At 34.8% G+C, this 13,162-nt stretch overlaps 1 protein-coding gene across 8 annotated transcripts in view; it reads left to right on the plus strand.

Moving 5' to 3' along the window:
* Positions 1–13,162, plus strand: part of ORC3 (origin recognition complex subunit 3) — a 63,104-nt gene that overhangs the window by 17,179 nt on the left and 32,763 nt on the right. For all 8 annotated transcript variants that reach the window (XM_057737721.1, XM_057737724.1, XM_057737722.1 and 5 more), the window contains 2 exons: positions 3,466–3,599; positions 4,078–4,141. In XM_057737721.1, coding sequence (XP_057593704.1) covers positions 3,466–3,599; positions 4,078–4,141 — 198 coding nt within the window. The remainder of the gene's footprint in view (positions 1–3,465; positions 3,600–4,077; positions 4,142–13,162) is intronic.

The raw sequence follows: 13,162 nt of genomic DNA on the forward strand, positions 1-13,162 counted from the left end.
GATTCCTTTGTTACGTTGCAGCAAAATGTAGAGAATACGTTAATAAGAATATCAAAATGGAAAAAGACCTCTCTCCATTCCAGTGATTCTTAACCATTTGAGGATGAGGAGGAAGGGACCTTTTTTTTGAGAGTCTGATGAACGCTGATGGGTTTTCCACCTAGGAAATGCTGTATGTAAGGGGTCAGCAAACTTTTTCTTTAAAAAGGGCCAGATATTAAATATTTTTGGCTTTGCATCCTACATGTGGTCTCTGTTGAATGTCTTCTTATTTTTAAAAAATAACCTTTCATAAAGATATAAAAAAGAATTCGCATTTCCTGGGCCATACAAAAATAGGCTATGGGCTGTAGTTTGCTGTGCCATGCACGTGTGTGTGTGTGTGTGTTTGTTTATATTTATTCCTATATATTGTGAATGCATTTTCACTAAAGTTTCATAAATTGCCAAAAGAAAATTCATGAACTTAGCTTTGTAACACCTCATCTAAAAAAGCACCCCATTCTCTAGTTGTTTCAAAGTTAATAGTATTTCCTTCTTTTGGCCACTACCTAAAACACCTTAGCAAAGTGTAGTTGTTGTGAACCCATGCCAGTTTTCAGGTTCATTAAAACCTATGTATTAGAAACCTTCGCTATGAGTGCGATATGATAATACCTCATGTTTGTGTCGCACCCTGAAGATTATAAATTATTTTTCATACATATTCTTCCTCTACGTTAAACACTATAGTATTTTATTACATGTTTTAGCTCTAATGGCTGATACATGTCTTTTTTTTTCAACTTAGACGTTTTTTTTAATTTAGATTTTTAAAGAGTATTTTAAAGCAAGAAAATAGTATTTACCTTAGCAATATATGAAATCAAATGAAATTGAGATATAACAACTTTCTAATTTACTTCTCTCATTCATTTCATTTCACTCATTTGTTTATTTACTCATAAGTGTTTATCAAGAGTCTACTGTAAATCAAGCACTAAGCTGAGCCCTGGAGAGACAGAGGACAAAGAAATCTCTGTCTTTAAATTGCTTATTGTTTAGTGAAGGAGTCGGAAGAGTAGAACTGCAATTACAGTTCTGAGTAGTCAGTGCTATTAAAGAAACATGCCTGGGGATTGCATAGGAGAACAGAAGTGTATCCTCAGGAACAGGAGCTAGCCGGGTCAAAATTGGAAAGGCCACAGAGTCGAGGGAGAGAGGTCTGTTAGGGGGCTACTGCAGTAACCTAGACAAGATACCACAAGGGCTAAACTAAGGTAGTGATAGTAGAACTAGGGAGAAGGAAACAAATTTGAAGATGAGATATAGAATCTTGTGACTTAGTGGATGATTAGGTGTGTAAGAGGAGCATCTTACAGACAGACACACAGGTTCTAGCTTGGCAGATGGATTGAAGGTTGGTACCCTTTATTAAGTGTACATGTTAAAATAAAGCAAAGAGCTAGTTTGTCAAAAAAGGATGAGTTTCTTTTTTGTATATGGTAAATTTAGGGGTGTTGGATATAAAGATTAGGCACCCAGGAGAAAGATCTGGACTAGAAATACTTAGGATTTATCATTAAAAGGTGGTGGTTGAAGTTGTGTAATGAGGATGAAGTATCACCTAGAGGAATGAGGAAAGGACTAAGAGTAGAACCCTAAGGCAAGCTAACTATATGAGTGAGCAATGGAAAAGGAGACTAAAAACAATAAGGAAAACCAACAGAAAGGAGATTATCACTGAAGTGAAGGGAAAAGGACATATAAACTTGTAGACTCAAATACCATTGAGAAAGGAAGTGAAGAAAAGCATATTAACTAGATTACTTAAACTTTCTGTGTCTCAACTTTCTCATCTGTAAAATGAAGGGATCTGATTAGATAATTTTATAGGTTCCTAAGAATTTATTTATGCTAGGCACTTTACTAAGTATTAACATTGCTTCATTAATATGTATTATTATTCTCAGTTTTGCACTTGAAGAAACAGAGGCTTAGGTTAAGTAGCTTGGCCAAGGTCACACAGCTAATAAGTGGCAGAGTCTTTAGACCCCATTTGTCTAGTTTTCCTAATCATCGGTGGGAAATACGTGTAAGTCTTTATTTCTGTAGAAGGTGCAATAGGGCATATAATCATTAGATATATGTTTAATTCTTTCCCTCATTAGGTGGATGTGTTAACCAACTTGTTAATTGACCCAAATATTGAGAACACACTTGGACAAAATAGTTAAGTGTTACTGGGTTCTTGTCCTATCTACAGCTCTACTCTAACTCATGTGATTTAGTCTCATTCCTCCTCCCCAGCAAATCCCTTATCGTGTTTGGTTTTTACTTTTCTCATGTTTAAAGAGTAGTGTTAACATTGGAATAAATATTATCACATTAATATAACTGGAAATGTATAAGTAAGAAATAAAATTATGTTAATAGGTGCAAAAATAATTTAGCACTTGGCATGAACAATTGCTTTCTATTTTGTGCTTGTTTCTAAGTTAGGCTGGCCTTTTGCCTTGTAGCCTTATACTTCCTCCAGAGTGGACTAAATTGGAGGATTTCCTCTAGCCTTGGATATCTGGTCTTCAGCTCTACAGGGTCAGAAATTCAATATCAGTTTAGCCAGGAAGGATCAAGCTCAAATACCTTAAGACTGATATATAAGCTAGCATGTTAATTTATTAATTTGTCATGTGCAATGCTCTTTTCCAGTGACCAGAATGTGTTTTGTCCACTATCTAGGAAACTGTCTCTTTGGTACACGGTATCTGGAAAAATCAAACTGGTCATGAGAAGCTTGCTTAGAGTCAGAATTTTTAACATGTGGATAGTCTTGTAAAATATATTTTATAAGTTATGGTAGAATCTGGAAAATCAATCCCCCTTGTACTGTAGAGACCACAGCATTCTAGTTACTGGAATACATATATCCACCAGATACTGTACTATCTTTTCCTCCATGAAATAAAACTGAATTTAAAAAGATACATTTTCTTTGGACATCCCTCATTTTTTATTATTGTTTTTTATCAGTAGGCAAAATTTCTGCTATTGTAGCGTTTTTATTTATTTAGCAGACCAGTTTTTACACTGATTTTAGATTGGTATTTTCTTATGAGTATTTGAGGATCTGTTAGACTGTTAGGTCCCTCTGCAGTCACATCCCCACCACATTTATTGTTATCGTAAGTGAGTTGCCTCTGTAGATAGCTAAACTATCTATTTATATTCATTTCTTTTAGTTTATACTTCAGAGATTACAATTTTCTGACCTTGTCCACAAAATTGATGTCTTAAAATATTCAAGGTATATAGCCATTTATGCATTATTTGCATTGCTATTGTGACATTATTAAATATATTAGTGCCATAAGTACTATTGCTGTTTTAAAAAAAAAAAAAAACACCTTAAAATTGAGCAGACATAGGGCAAAAGACTTGCTGTCAAAATACAGCAAATATATTTAATTTTCACATTTCTTTCAGCTTTCTCTATTAGAACATTACTATTCCCAGCCGCTCAGTGTTCTGTGCTGTAATCTCCCAGAAGCCAAGAGAAGGATAAACTTTTTATCAGATAATCAATGTGAAAACATCCGACGTCTTTCATCATTTAGGAGGTAAAAAGAGAAGTACATATTTAGCACATCTTATAAAAGAGTTTGGGGCAAAATAAGGGATCTCAGACCCAGTTGTTTTTGAAGTGGGTAAAGGGAAAAATAACTTTTTTGTTTAAGGCAAAATAAAACACTTTTGTTTTTAATTGAGACATTTCTTTGTTGGACTTGAACATTTGGCATAAAGAAAAATATTTTTACAAGGCGACATAATTTGCAGTTTCTCCAGAGTTACTTTTATAAATAATATTTCCTATTTCTGGGGTTTATGGCCTTTGTTTATTATTAGACCCCTAGACTATGAAATGCAGCTGATTTAAGGAGTTAAAAATTACCCTAAACCATGACTGTCATCTTGAACTTATTTTTGAGAATAAAAGAATGTGGCCACCAGTCTAGGTAGTTCTTTTTTTCCGTATGCTATTCAAATATTTAGAATTCTAATTTTCTCTTTTTGTGTATGGGATGATAAAAATTTTAGGTATGTGGAAAATCAAGCTTCAGAAAAGCAAGTTGCACTGTTGACCAATGAGAGATTTTTGAAGGTAGGAATATGGATATATCTGTTTCAGTTTTATTCTTTTCTTTTCCTTCATGAAAAAGAATATGCACATAAAATTTGTTGAATTAACTTTATTTGAAAAATCTGTACATCCTAGTATGCTTTGTACAATGAAGTATTAGATCTTGATAATTGTATAGATATGTGACTATTAAAGGTGACACAAAACCTCAGTTCTAAAAGGAAAACTTTTTTTTTTTTTTAAATTAAGAAATAAAACTAGAGGGGCTTCCTAGGTGGCGCAGTGGTTAAGAACCTGCCTGCCAATGCAGGGAACATAGGTTCGATCTCTGCTCCAGGAAGATCCCACATGCCATGGAGCAACTAAGCCTGTGCACCACAAAAAAAAAAAAAAAAAAGAAAGAAATAAAACTAGAACATGAGGTTTCTCCTGTGGTCTGTTTTGAAAACACTTGCAGATCTCAACTTTCTTTCCATTTAGCAGTTTTGGAATCTGTAGGCGGTCTCATTTTAATGTTCTTGTAAAGGCTGTCATAAATAAAAGCACATAGAAGTCATGCAGCTTAGGGACGCACTGCTAAGTGGGTATTGATTTGATTTGAAAAAAATATCATTCCATATTGGTAATGTAGTGCCAGGAAAGAAGAAATGAGCTTAGGAAATTATGAGTTAGCCATGCAACGTAGGGAATATCAAAAGAGGAAGTTTTTTTTTTCTTTCTTAAATAAATAATACTTGGACATGGTACATAATTCAAAAGGCAAAGATAATATACAGTGAAAAGACTCCCTCCCACCTTTGTCCTCCAACTGCCCACTTACCCTTCCTAAATACAGCCAGTGTTACTAATTCCTTATGTATTATTCTAGAGATATTCTCCACATATACAAGTAACTCTCTCTATATATTTTGGGGATTTATTCCCCTGTCTTACAGAAAATAAATGTATATACTATTCTGTACCTTGTTTTGTTTTGCACTTTATCTTGGAAATCATTTTATATCAGTACTAAAGAGTGGCATTATTTTATTATTATGTTTTAGATTACTTTTTTTATTGTGGTATAGTTGATATACAATATTGTAGAAGTTTCAAGTGTACAATATACAGTGATTCACAATTTTTAAAGGCTATACTCCATTTATAGTTATTATATGAGATTGGCCATATTCCATGTGTTGTACAATATATCCTTGTATCTTACTTTATACATAGTAGTTTGTACCTCTTAATCCTCTACCCCTATCCTGCCCCTACCTTCTTCCCTCTTCCCACTGGTAGCCATATCTGTGAGTCTGTTTCTTTTTTATTATATTCACTAGTTTATTTTATTTTTTAGATTCTATATATAAGTGATATCATACAGTATATCTTTGTATGACATATTTCACTTAGCATAATACTCTCCCAGTTGATCCTTGTTGCAAATGGTAAAATTTCATTCTTTCTTATGGCTGAGTATTATTCCACTGTATACATGTTCACCACATCTTCTTTATCCATTCTTCTGTTCATGGACACTTAGGTTGCTTCCGTATCTTGGCAATTGTAAATAACGCTGCTATTATTCCAGGAATGGAATAGCTGGGTCATATGGTAGTTCTATCTTTAGGTTTTTGAGAAACATCCATACTATTTTCCACAGTAGCTGAACCAATTTACATTCCCACCAACAGTGCATGAGAAGGTTAACTTTTCTCCACATTCTTGCCAGCATTTGTTATTTGTGTTCTTTTTGATGATAGACATTCTGATAGGTGTGAGGTGATATCTCCTTGTGGTTTTGATTTGCATTTCCTGGATGATTAGAGATGTTGAGCATCTTTTTATGTGCCTGTTGGCTGTCTGCATTTCCTCTTTGGAAAAATGTCTATTCAGTTCTGCCCATTTTTTAATCAGGTTGTTTGTTTTTTTTGAAGTTATGTGACCTGTCTAAATATGTTGGATATTAATCCCTTATCAGTAATATAATTTGCAAATGTTTACTCCCATTCAGTAAGTTGTCTTTCATTTTGTTGATGGTTTCCTTTGCTGTGCAAAAGCTTTTTAGTTTAATTAGGTCCCATTTGTTTATTTTTGCCTTTGTCACCTTTGCCTTAGGAGACAGATCCAAACAAATATTGATGTGATTTATGTCAAAGAGTGTTCTGCCTCTATTTTCTTCTAGTTTTATGGTTTTCAGTCTTACATTTAGGTCTTTAATCCGTTTTGAGTTTATTTTTGTAGTGGTATTATAGAATGTTCTAATTTTATTACTTCACATGTAGCTGTAAGAGTGGCATCATATTTTATTAAATGAATGTACCTTCATGTATTTAACAAGCTCCTTACAATTAGAATGCATAGTGTCATATTTATTTTCATTCTCTTTATAACTTTTTAAGGAAAAAATTATTAGAAATTGTAATAAAATTAAGATGAGATTGAAGTTAACCCTAGTGCTCTGTGGGTTTTACTGATACAAACTGTTTTCAAATTTTGAATAAAAGAATATTAGTTGCTAGAGGGCATATGTTCTATATAGGTAAATACTAATTTACCTCCTTTTTAACAATTCTCAGAAAATATTGAGAATGGCTTCTTTTTTTTGTTGTTCAGCTATAATTGATATACATAATTACAATGGAGAATGGCTTTTATTAAACGTTATTTCTGATGCAGAATCCACACTGGGCGATAATATAAAATCACTTTAGATTGAGTTTAATAATTATTTTAATAATCTCTGTAATCTTTTCAGAGCAGTATAGAAAGTCTTCAAACCCTAATGTAGGTTATTTCAGTAGAGGGGAAAGTTGAGAACCAGTGGGAAAGGATGTGTGCATGTTTATTGAGTTTTTTAAGATTAGGTAGATTAGCTCTGTGCTGAGTCAGCTAGTTGCCAAGTACATTTCCTGTTAGAACTTTCTGTCAAGAGTATTTTCAGAAGCCAGGAATAGATTTTTAAAGAGTACCTTTAACCATTGAGATGACAGAGGGAGAGAATGTCTAGGCCGGTCTGTTACAGAAATAGCCTAACATTTAGCTTTGCTTTTCAGTAACTTTTGGTGTATTTTCTAAGCATTTATTTTACTGTGCTTGTATTTGTTGCACTTATGAGACCTGTTTGTTACTATCTCTGCTGTATTCATTTTGGGATTGGTTGATTTAGAGGCATATTTTCTTGAGACTTACATAATAAGAAATATGAACGAGCACAAAATTTTGTACCCTTAACCTGAAAAAGTTGTCTGCAGGCTACCTGCTAAATTCAAAAGACAGAAGATACCTCTGAAAAAAAGTTAATCAATATGTCTGTTGATTTTTCTAGTTTAGAGCAAAAGTATTTTTGAATATTTTATTCTTATTATAATGCTTCTCTTTTTATAGTTTTGTTCTAAGATACATGATAATTTTATGTGTGTTTTTCTATAGTAAAAAAAAATTGGAAAAAACTCCACATGATAGTCAATAATATAGTACTGCATGATACAGGGAAGATCCTGATCTTGACCTCAGAAATCTTGCATTTGAACTCCAGCTGCTCTGTTTATGCTGCAATATCCATATCTCTGAAATTGGATAACAGTTCCTAGTATGATTTCCTCATAGGGTTAGTGATAAAGTCTGTTCAGCAAGTGAGTTAAAAACAAGTAAAACAATAAAACTTTTATACATGTAAATCATAAATATTGTTAGTATTTATTTTTCACTATGATAAAAATTAAGATCATATATAGTTTTATATATTCTATCATGTAGTCATATAGATTATATAGACTTACCTACTGTGAGTCGATCATTTTGTGCCCATTTTCTACATTCAGATTTCTAAGATATAGATCTCAAAGCGTAATCGAGAGAAATATATATCCTTTATATTGTTTGTTTCTGCCCTAAAAATCTACTTTGCTCTCTACTCTGATCAGCTAAATGAGTGATTCTCAGACCTTAGCATACATCAGAATCACTTGGAGGACTTGTTAAAACACAGATATCTGGGCTCCATCCCCAGAGTTTCTGATTCTGTAGCCCTGTGCTGGGCCCCAGGAATTTGCATTTCTAGCAAGGTCCCAGGTAATGCTCATGCTGCTGTTCTGGAGACCATTCTTTGAGAACCACCAAATTAGACTGACTTCCTAGAAGGAAACGTCATTTATTGTTTCCCTTACCTTATTTTCTTAAGTGTAGAATTAAGCTACTAAATTCCAACCTTAACATATAATTCATCTCAATTATTCTCTAATTGGACTCAAGATGTTAAAAAAAAAATCAGCTCCCTTGAAGTTTTGGACCCTTTACTTTTGATACTGCTTTAAAATTGTATACTAGCTTTGTATTTTGTAAACTTAAGGAATGAATTTTTTGAATGTACTTGTAAATTTAAAAATTTAGCTAACCCAATCATGTACATTTGTAGAAGATTCACTAAGAAGTTCAAACTCAGGTGGGACATTAGAAGGCCACATACAGCTGATGAAAAAGTAAAGATTCTGTGCATTTTCTCATTTCTGAGTAGTCTGTCCCATGCATAACTGTACAGTGCAGTTGGGTGCAATGGCCAGAAAGTGTACTCTGATAATTAGCAATCAAGTTCTTCTAAGTTTAAGCAGAATAAGCTTGCTCAAGCTGCCATTAATTCACACTTTTGATGACTCAATAGCTTTCAAAGCCTGTAATAGAACTTTAACCAAATAATCTTTAAAGATCCTTTTGGCTCTAGAATGCTAAGGTTTTATTTACTTGTTCATTAAACAGATTAAGAACTTTTTTCTGACTGGTTAAATCATTTAGATTCCTCATTAAAATTTCATTTTAGTGCATAAGCTTAACTGAAATTAAATTAGGTAAAATATTATGGTAAACAACTATAGGTTTTAAATTAAATAGGAACAGTGACTAGATATATTTTTACCATGTTTTGCCCCATAGTATTGCTTTAGTAATCAAGGTTTCTTTTTTTTAACCTGAATCTTTAATTTATGAAACAATATTTCATGAGAAATTGAGCTGTCAAAAACATCTTAAACAGAACTTTCAAATTCACCATAATTATAGAGATACAATTTTTACTCTGCTTGTGCCTGAAATTTTGTTTCAAGTCATATATTAAGGAGAGCTTTGAAGAAGATTTTGGCCTCATATCACGTTTGCGTCATTGTTATCAATATCTGATAATAAAAAAAAAGCTAGTTCTTGAAATACTGGAAAGATTTTTTTTTTGGCTATGCCAGGTCTTAGTTGCAGTATGCGTGATCTAGTTCCCTGACCGGGGGTCGAACCTGGGCCCCCTGCATTGGGAGTGTGGAGTCTTACCCACTGTACCTCCAGGAAAGTCCCTGGAAAGGTTTTTAAAAGTGAACAATTCTCTTTCTTTCCATGAGCAAAGTTTTGGGGGTGGGTGGGGTGGACATATTAACAGCTTTTCCCAAGTAGTAGTTTTTTACATTGTCCCAACACTATATCTAAGATCAGGTCCATTTTAATCTTGTGCTGTCTGCACCGACCATGTTCTATATAATGTGGTCGGTATAGGGACCTTATAAAGTAATGATTTACAATTCATGTTGATCCTGTCTTGTCAAGAAGTTACATTATGCTTAGTGTATTTAATGAGTGACTAATTCCATGTACTTCATCTAAGAAAATCAATTTATGTATTTTTATTCAAATCTTACTTTAACCCTTAAAGGGTTAAATTTCACGGTTTGTAAAAAACTCAGATTCAGTCTTTTGCAAGTGACAAAGTTTTATTATTCTGACTTGTTAATGTTTCATGTCTCTGTGCCTATGTGCCCAACTAGATTTGAACTCCATTGAGTGTGGGAAGTAAGAGAACATCGTAGAGTTGTGCTGTATTACTGTTAAAAAGATAATCTGGTTCTGCGTGCTCAGGGAGGAACTGCAGCCAAGGGAAAAGGAAGTGAAATATCTGAAGTCCCAGGGCAGTTTGGTGGTAGGGCAAGGACTTCTGGTCACCATTTAGTATGCTTATCATGAGTTTGGTGGAGACTGCTTTTCACCTTTGCCCCCACCTCTTCTTTCTGTTTCTTTTGGCAGAAACAAAGGGCAAGAGGAAGGCGGAAATCTATCAGAAAAAATAATAAAAGGAAAAGAGAAGGGAAAAAGAAACCCACTGCAAACAAACTACCAAATGTGATCAAACAAGTTAGGTGTTAGCCTGGTAGTGTGTGAGGAATTGGCAGTTTAAATCCAAATCCTTCATCAGGTGCTTCTGCTGTAAATGCCAGGGTAGGAGTATGGGGGACAAAAGGCTGAGACAGATGAGAGGACCCACACTCACCCACGCGACAGCTGGGAGAAAACTGATTTTCTCTTCTCTGGGTTAACTGCCATGTGATCAGTCAAGTCTGAGAAACGCTGTCAGCCAAAATTTCTCTCTAATGAGAAAAATAATGCTTAGTTCTATCAAAATAATAAATAAGAAAATGCTGTGTTCTTGGACAGCTGATGCGTTTTCATCCTAAAATTCAGTGTAAGTTTGTTTTACCAGCTTTTAATGATCTGAAAGGAATAAATTGCAGAAATTTAGTCATTTTTACCTACTTTCCTGTAATCTTGAGATCACTCTTCACAACATGCATACAATTCTAGACACGAAAGTGATGAATACTGTGGAAATAAGAGAAATAAATGCGAAAACTAAGCATCATGGCAAATATAATTCTACTCATCATGTTTTCTTTACCTGTATGTATTTAAGCTTTACATAGTCATTGGCTTCTCCAAAACAAGTAACTAGATCAGCAACGATAGAGGTCTTGTCATGTAAGTAAACAGTAATACATGAATGATTTTTGAATCAGTGACAGAATTGATGTAATTGGAGATGGCTGATTTTAAAAGAAATATTACACATTGACTGGCAACTGACAGCCTGCTATAAATGTGATTTTTTTAGGTCCATAGTGGTTTTTGTTTTTAATCTGAGCCAACAGATACAAATGGAGATATTTTACATCACAAATTCAGACTTTTGTCTTCTTTTGAAAAATTATTAAGTCTGGCTCACACCCATCCAGACAATAGCGGTTGCTCTTATTTAGGAGAGAGACTGCATGTTGGCCTCCATTCATTCATGCATTTCCTCATTCAACAAATATGTTTTGAGTGCCTACTGTGTGCCAGGTATTCATCTAGTACAGGAGTGAACAAAACAAGCAAACCCCCCTGCCTTTGTGGAGCTTACCTGCTATCAAGATGAGTAGATAAAATATCTATGTTAGTGATAATTGCTAAGGTGAAAACAGTGACAGAGAGAAAGGGAAAATGGGTGGTGTCCATGGGGAGTGGAATTGACATTTTAAATAAGAGCCTTACTGAGAAGGTGAGTTTTGAGTAAAGAGGAAGTTACAGAGTTTGCCATGCAGGAATCTGGAGGAAGAGAATTCCAAGCAGAGCAACAGCAAGTGGAAAGGACCTGAGGCTGAAGCGTGTCTGGCATGTTTGAGGAAGGGCAAGGAGGCTGTTTTTTGCTCTGTTTTTCTTGCAGCACACTGTTCTCCTATCTGTTTCAGAGGTCAGTAGAGACCATGAGGTCTTCACATTTCAAGAACAGAAGAGAACATATCTCTTTGGGAAATAATAAATCTTTCTAAGCAGTGTATCTCTATTGAAAAGGACCACCCTAAACACAATTATGAAATAAAACAGTGGCAGCTGTGACTAGGGTACAGAAAAGATGCCCAAGGAAAAGTTTAATGAATGGAAAACAGGAGTACTGTTTCAACAGGCTTTGCTTTTTGCATGAGCATAGCATGATGCTGCTGTAATGTATTTTTTTATATATAACAGATGAATTTATTTATTATAAATTTTTTTTTATTTTACTGGCTGTGTTGGGTCTTCGTTGCTGCACACGGGCTTTCTCTAGTTGCGGTGAGCGGGGGCTACTCTTCCTTGTGATGCACGGGCTCCTCATTGTGGTGGCCTCTCTTGTGGAGCACGGGCTCTAGGTGCATGGGCTTCAGTAGTTGTGGCACATGGGCTCAATAGTTCTGGCTCACGGGCTCTAGAACGCAGGCTCAGTAGTTGTGGCACACGGGCCTAATTGCTCTGTGGCCTGTGGTATCTTCCTGGGGCAGGGACCAAATCGGTGTCCCCTGCATAGGCAGGCAGATTCTTAACCACTACGCCACCTAGGAAGTCCCTGCTGTAATGTATTAAGTGGGAAATTTTCTCATACATCAAAACCTCTTACAGGCTTAAGTTTATGAAAAATTATTCCTACAGTATATTAGGAATTGTTGCCCTGCAAAAATAAAGGCATTTGCAGATAGGTATCTCAGTCATTTGTGATGTTTTCTGCTGTAGCTGGTAAACACACAGATATAAATAACAGTGGAATCTTTCTTATATGGGGATTAGGTTCTAAAGTGAGCATATAAGGCAAACATTTGGGATGGTCAAAGTTACTCTTGAAAATCTCTTAGGAAGGGATAACAGGTCTTCTCTCAATTAAGTCCTGTTTTATTTCCAGTGTTGGGATTAGAACTCCATTTCCTCAGATGAAATAGTCTGCCATGTTATAGGAACAAAACCAAACAAAATGTTTTTTAAGTTCTAGAATTCCAGTCAGCATGGGGATGTGATCCACAGTGGGAAAGGTGAAGAGACCGAGACCATCTGGGAAAAAATACGTTCGTAACCCTCCTCTTACACTTACTCCAGAACACATAGTTCCTTGAATGTGCAGCCTTGCCCATACTGTGTCAAGTAGTGAAGATATCATTTGTTTCTACTGTATCAACCAGTTATTTGTATTTATAGTTACTCCACAAAGCAAGAGTAATAGGTAGTGCATGAAGCAGCATGAAGTATGATTATTATTCAGTAATAGATTCCTTTTTCTCCAGAATATTGGACCTATTTAAAAACTATTCAATCTCACATCAAGACAGACAGTTGGTGGCTTTATGCAGTCTCTGAGTTATAGCTTACAGTGAAAATAGAATTAAAGTATACTCTGCCAGTGGTGGTTAAAATACCCTTTGTTATGATAGGAGGAGGCCTAGATTTTTGAAATTACCAACTAACTCAAAT

The sequence above is a fragment of the Hippopotamus amphibius genome, chromosome 6 (assembly GCF_030028045.1).
Source record: "Hippopotamus amphibius kiboko isolate mHipAmp2 chromosome 6, mHipAmp2.hap2, whole genome shotgun sequence".
Taxonomy (NCBI): domain Eukaryota; kingdom Metazoa; phylum Chordata; class Mammalia; order Artiodactyla; family Hippopotamidae; genus Hippopotamus; species Hippopotamus amphibius.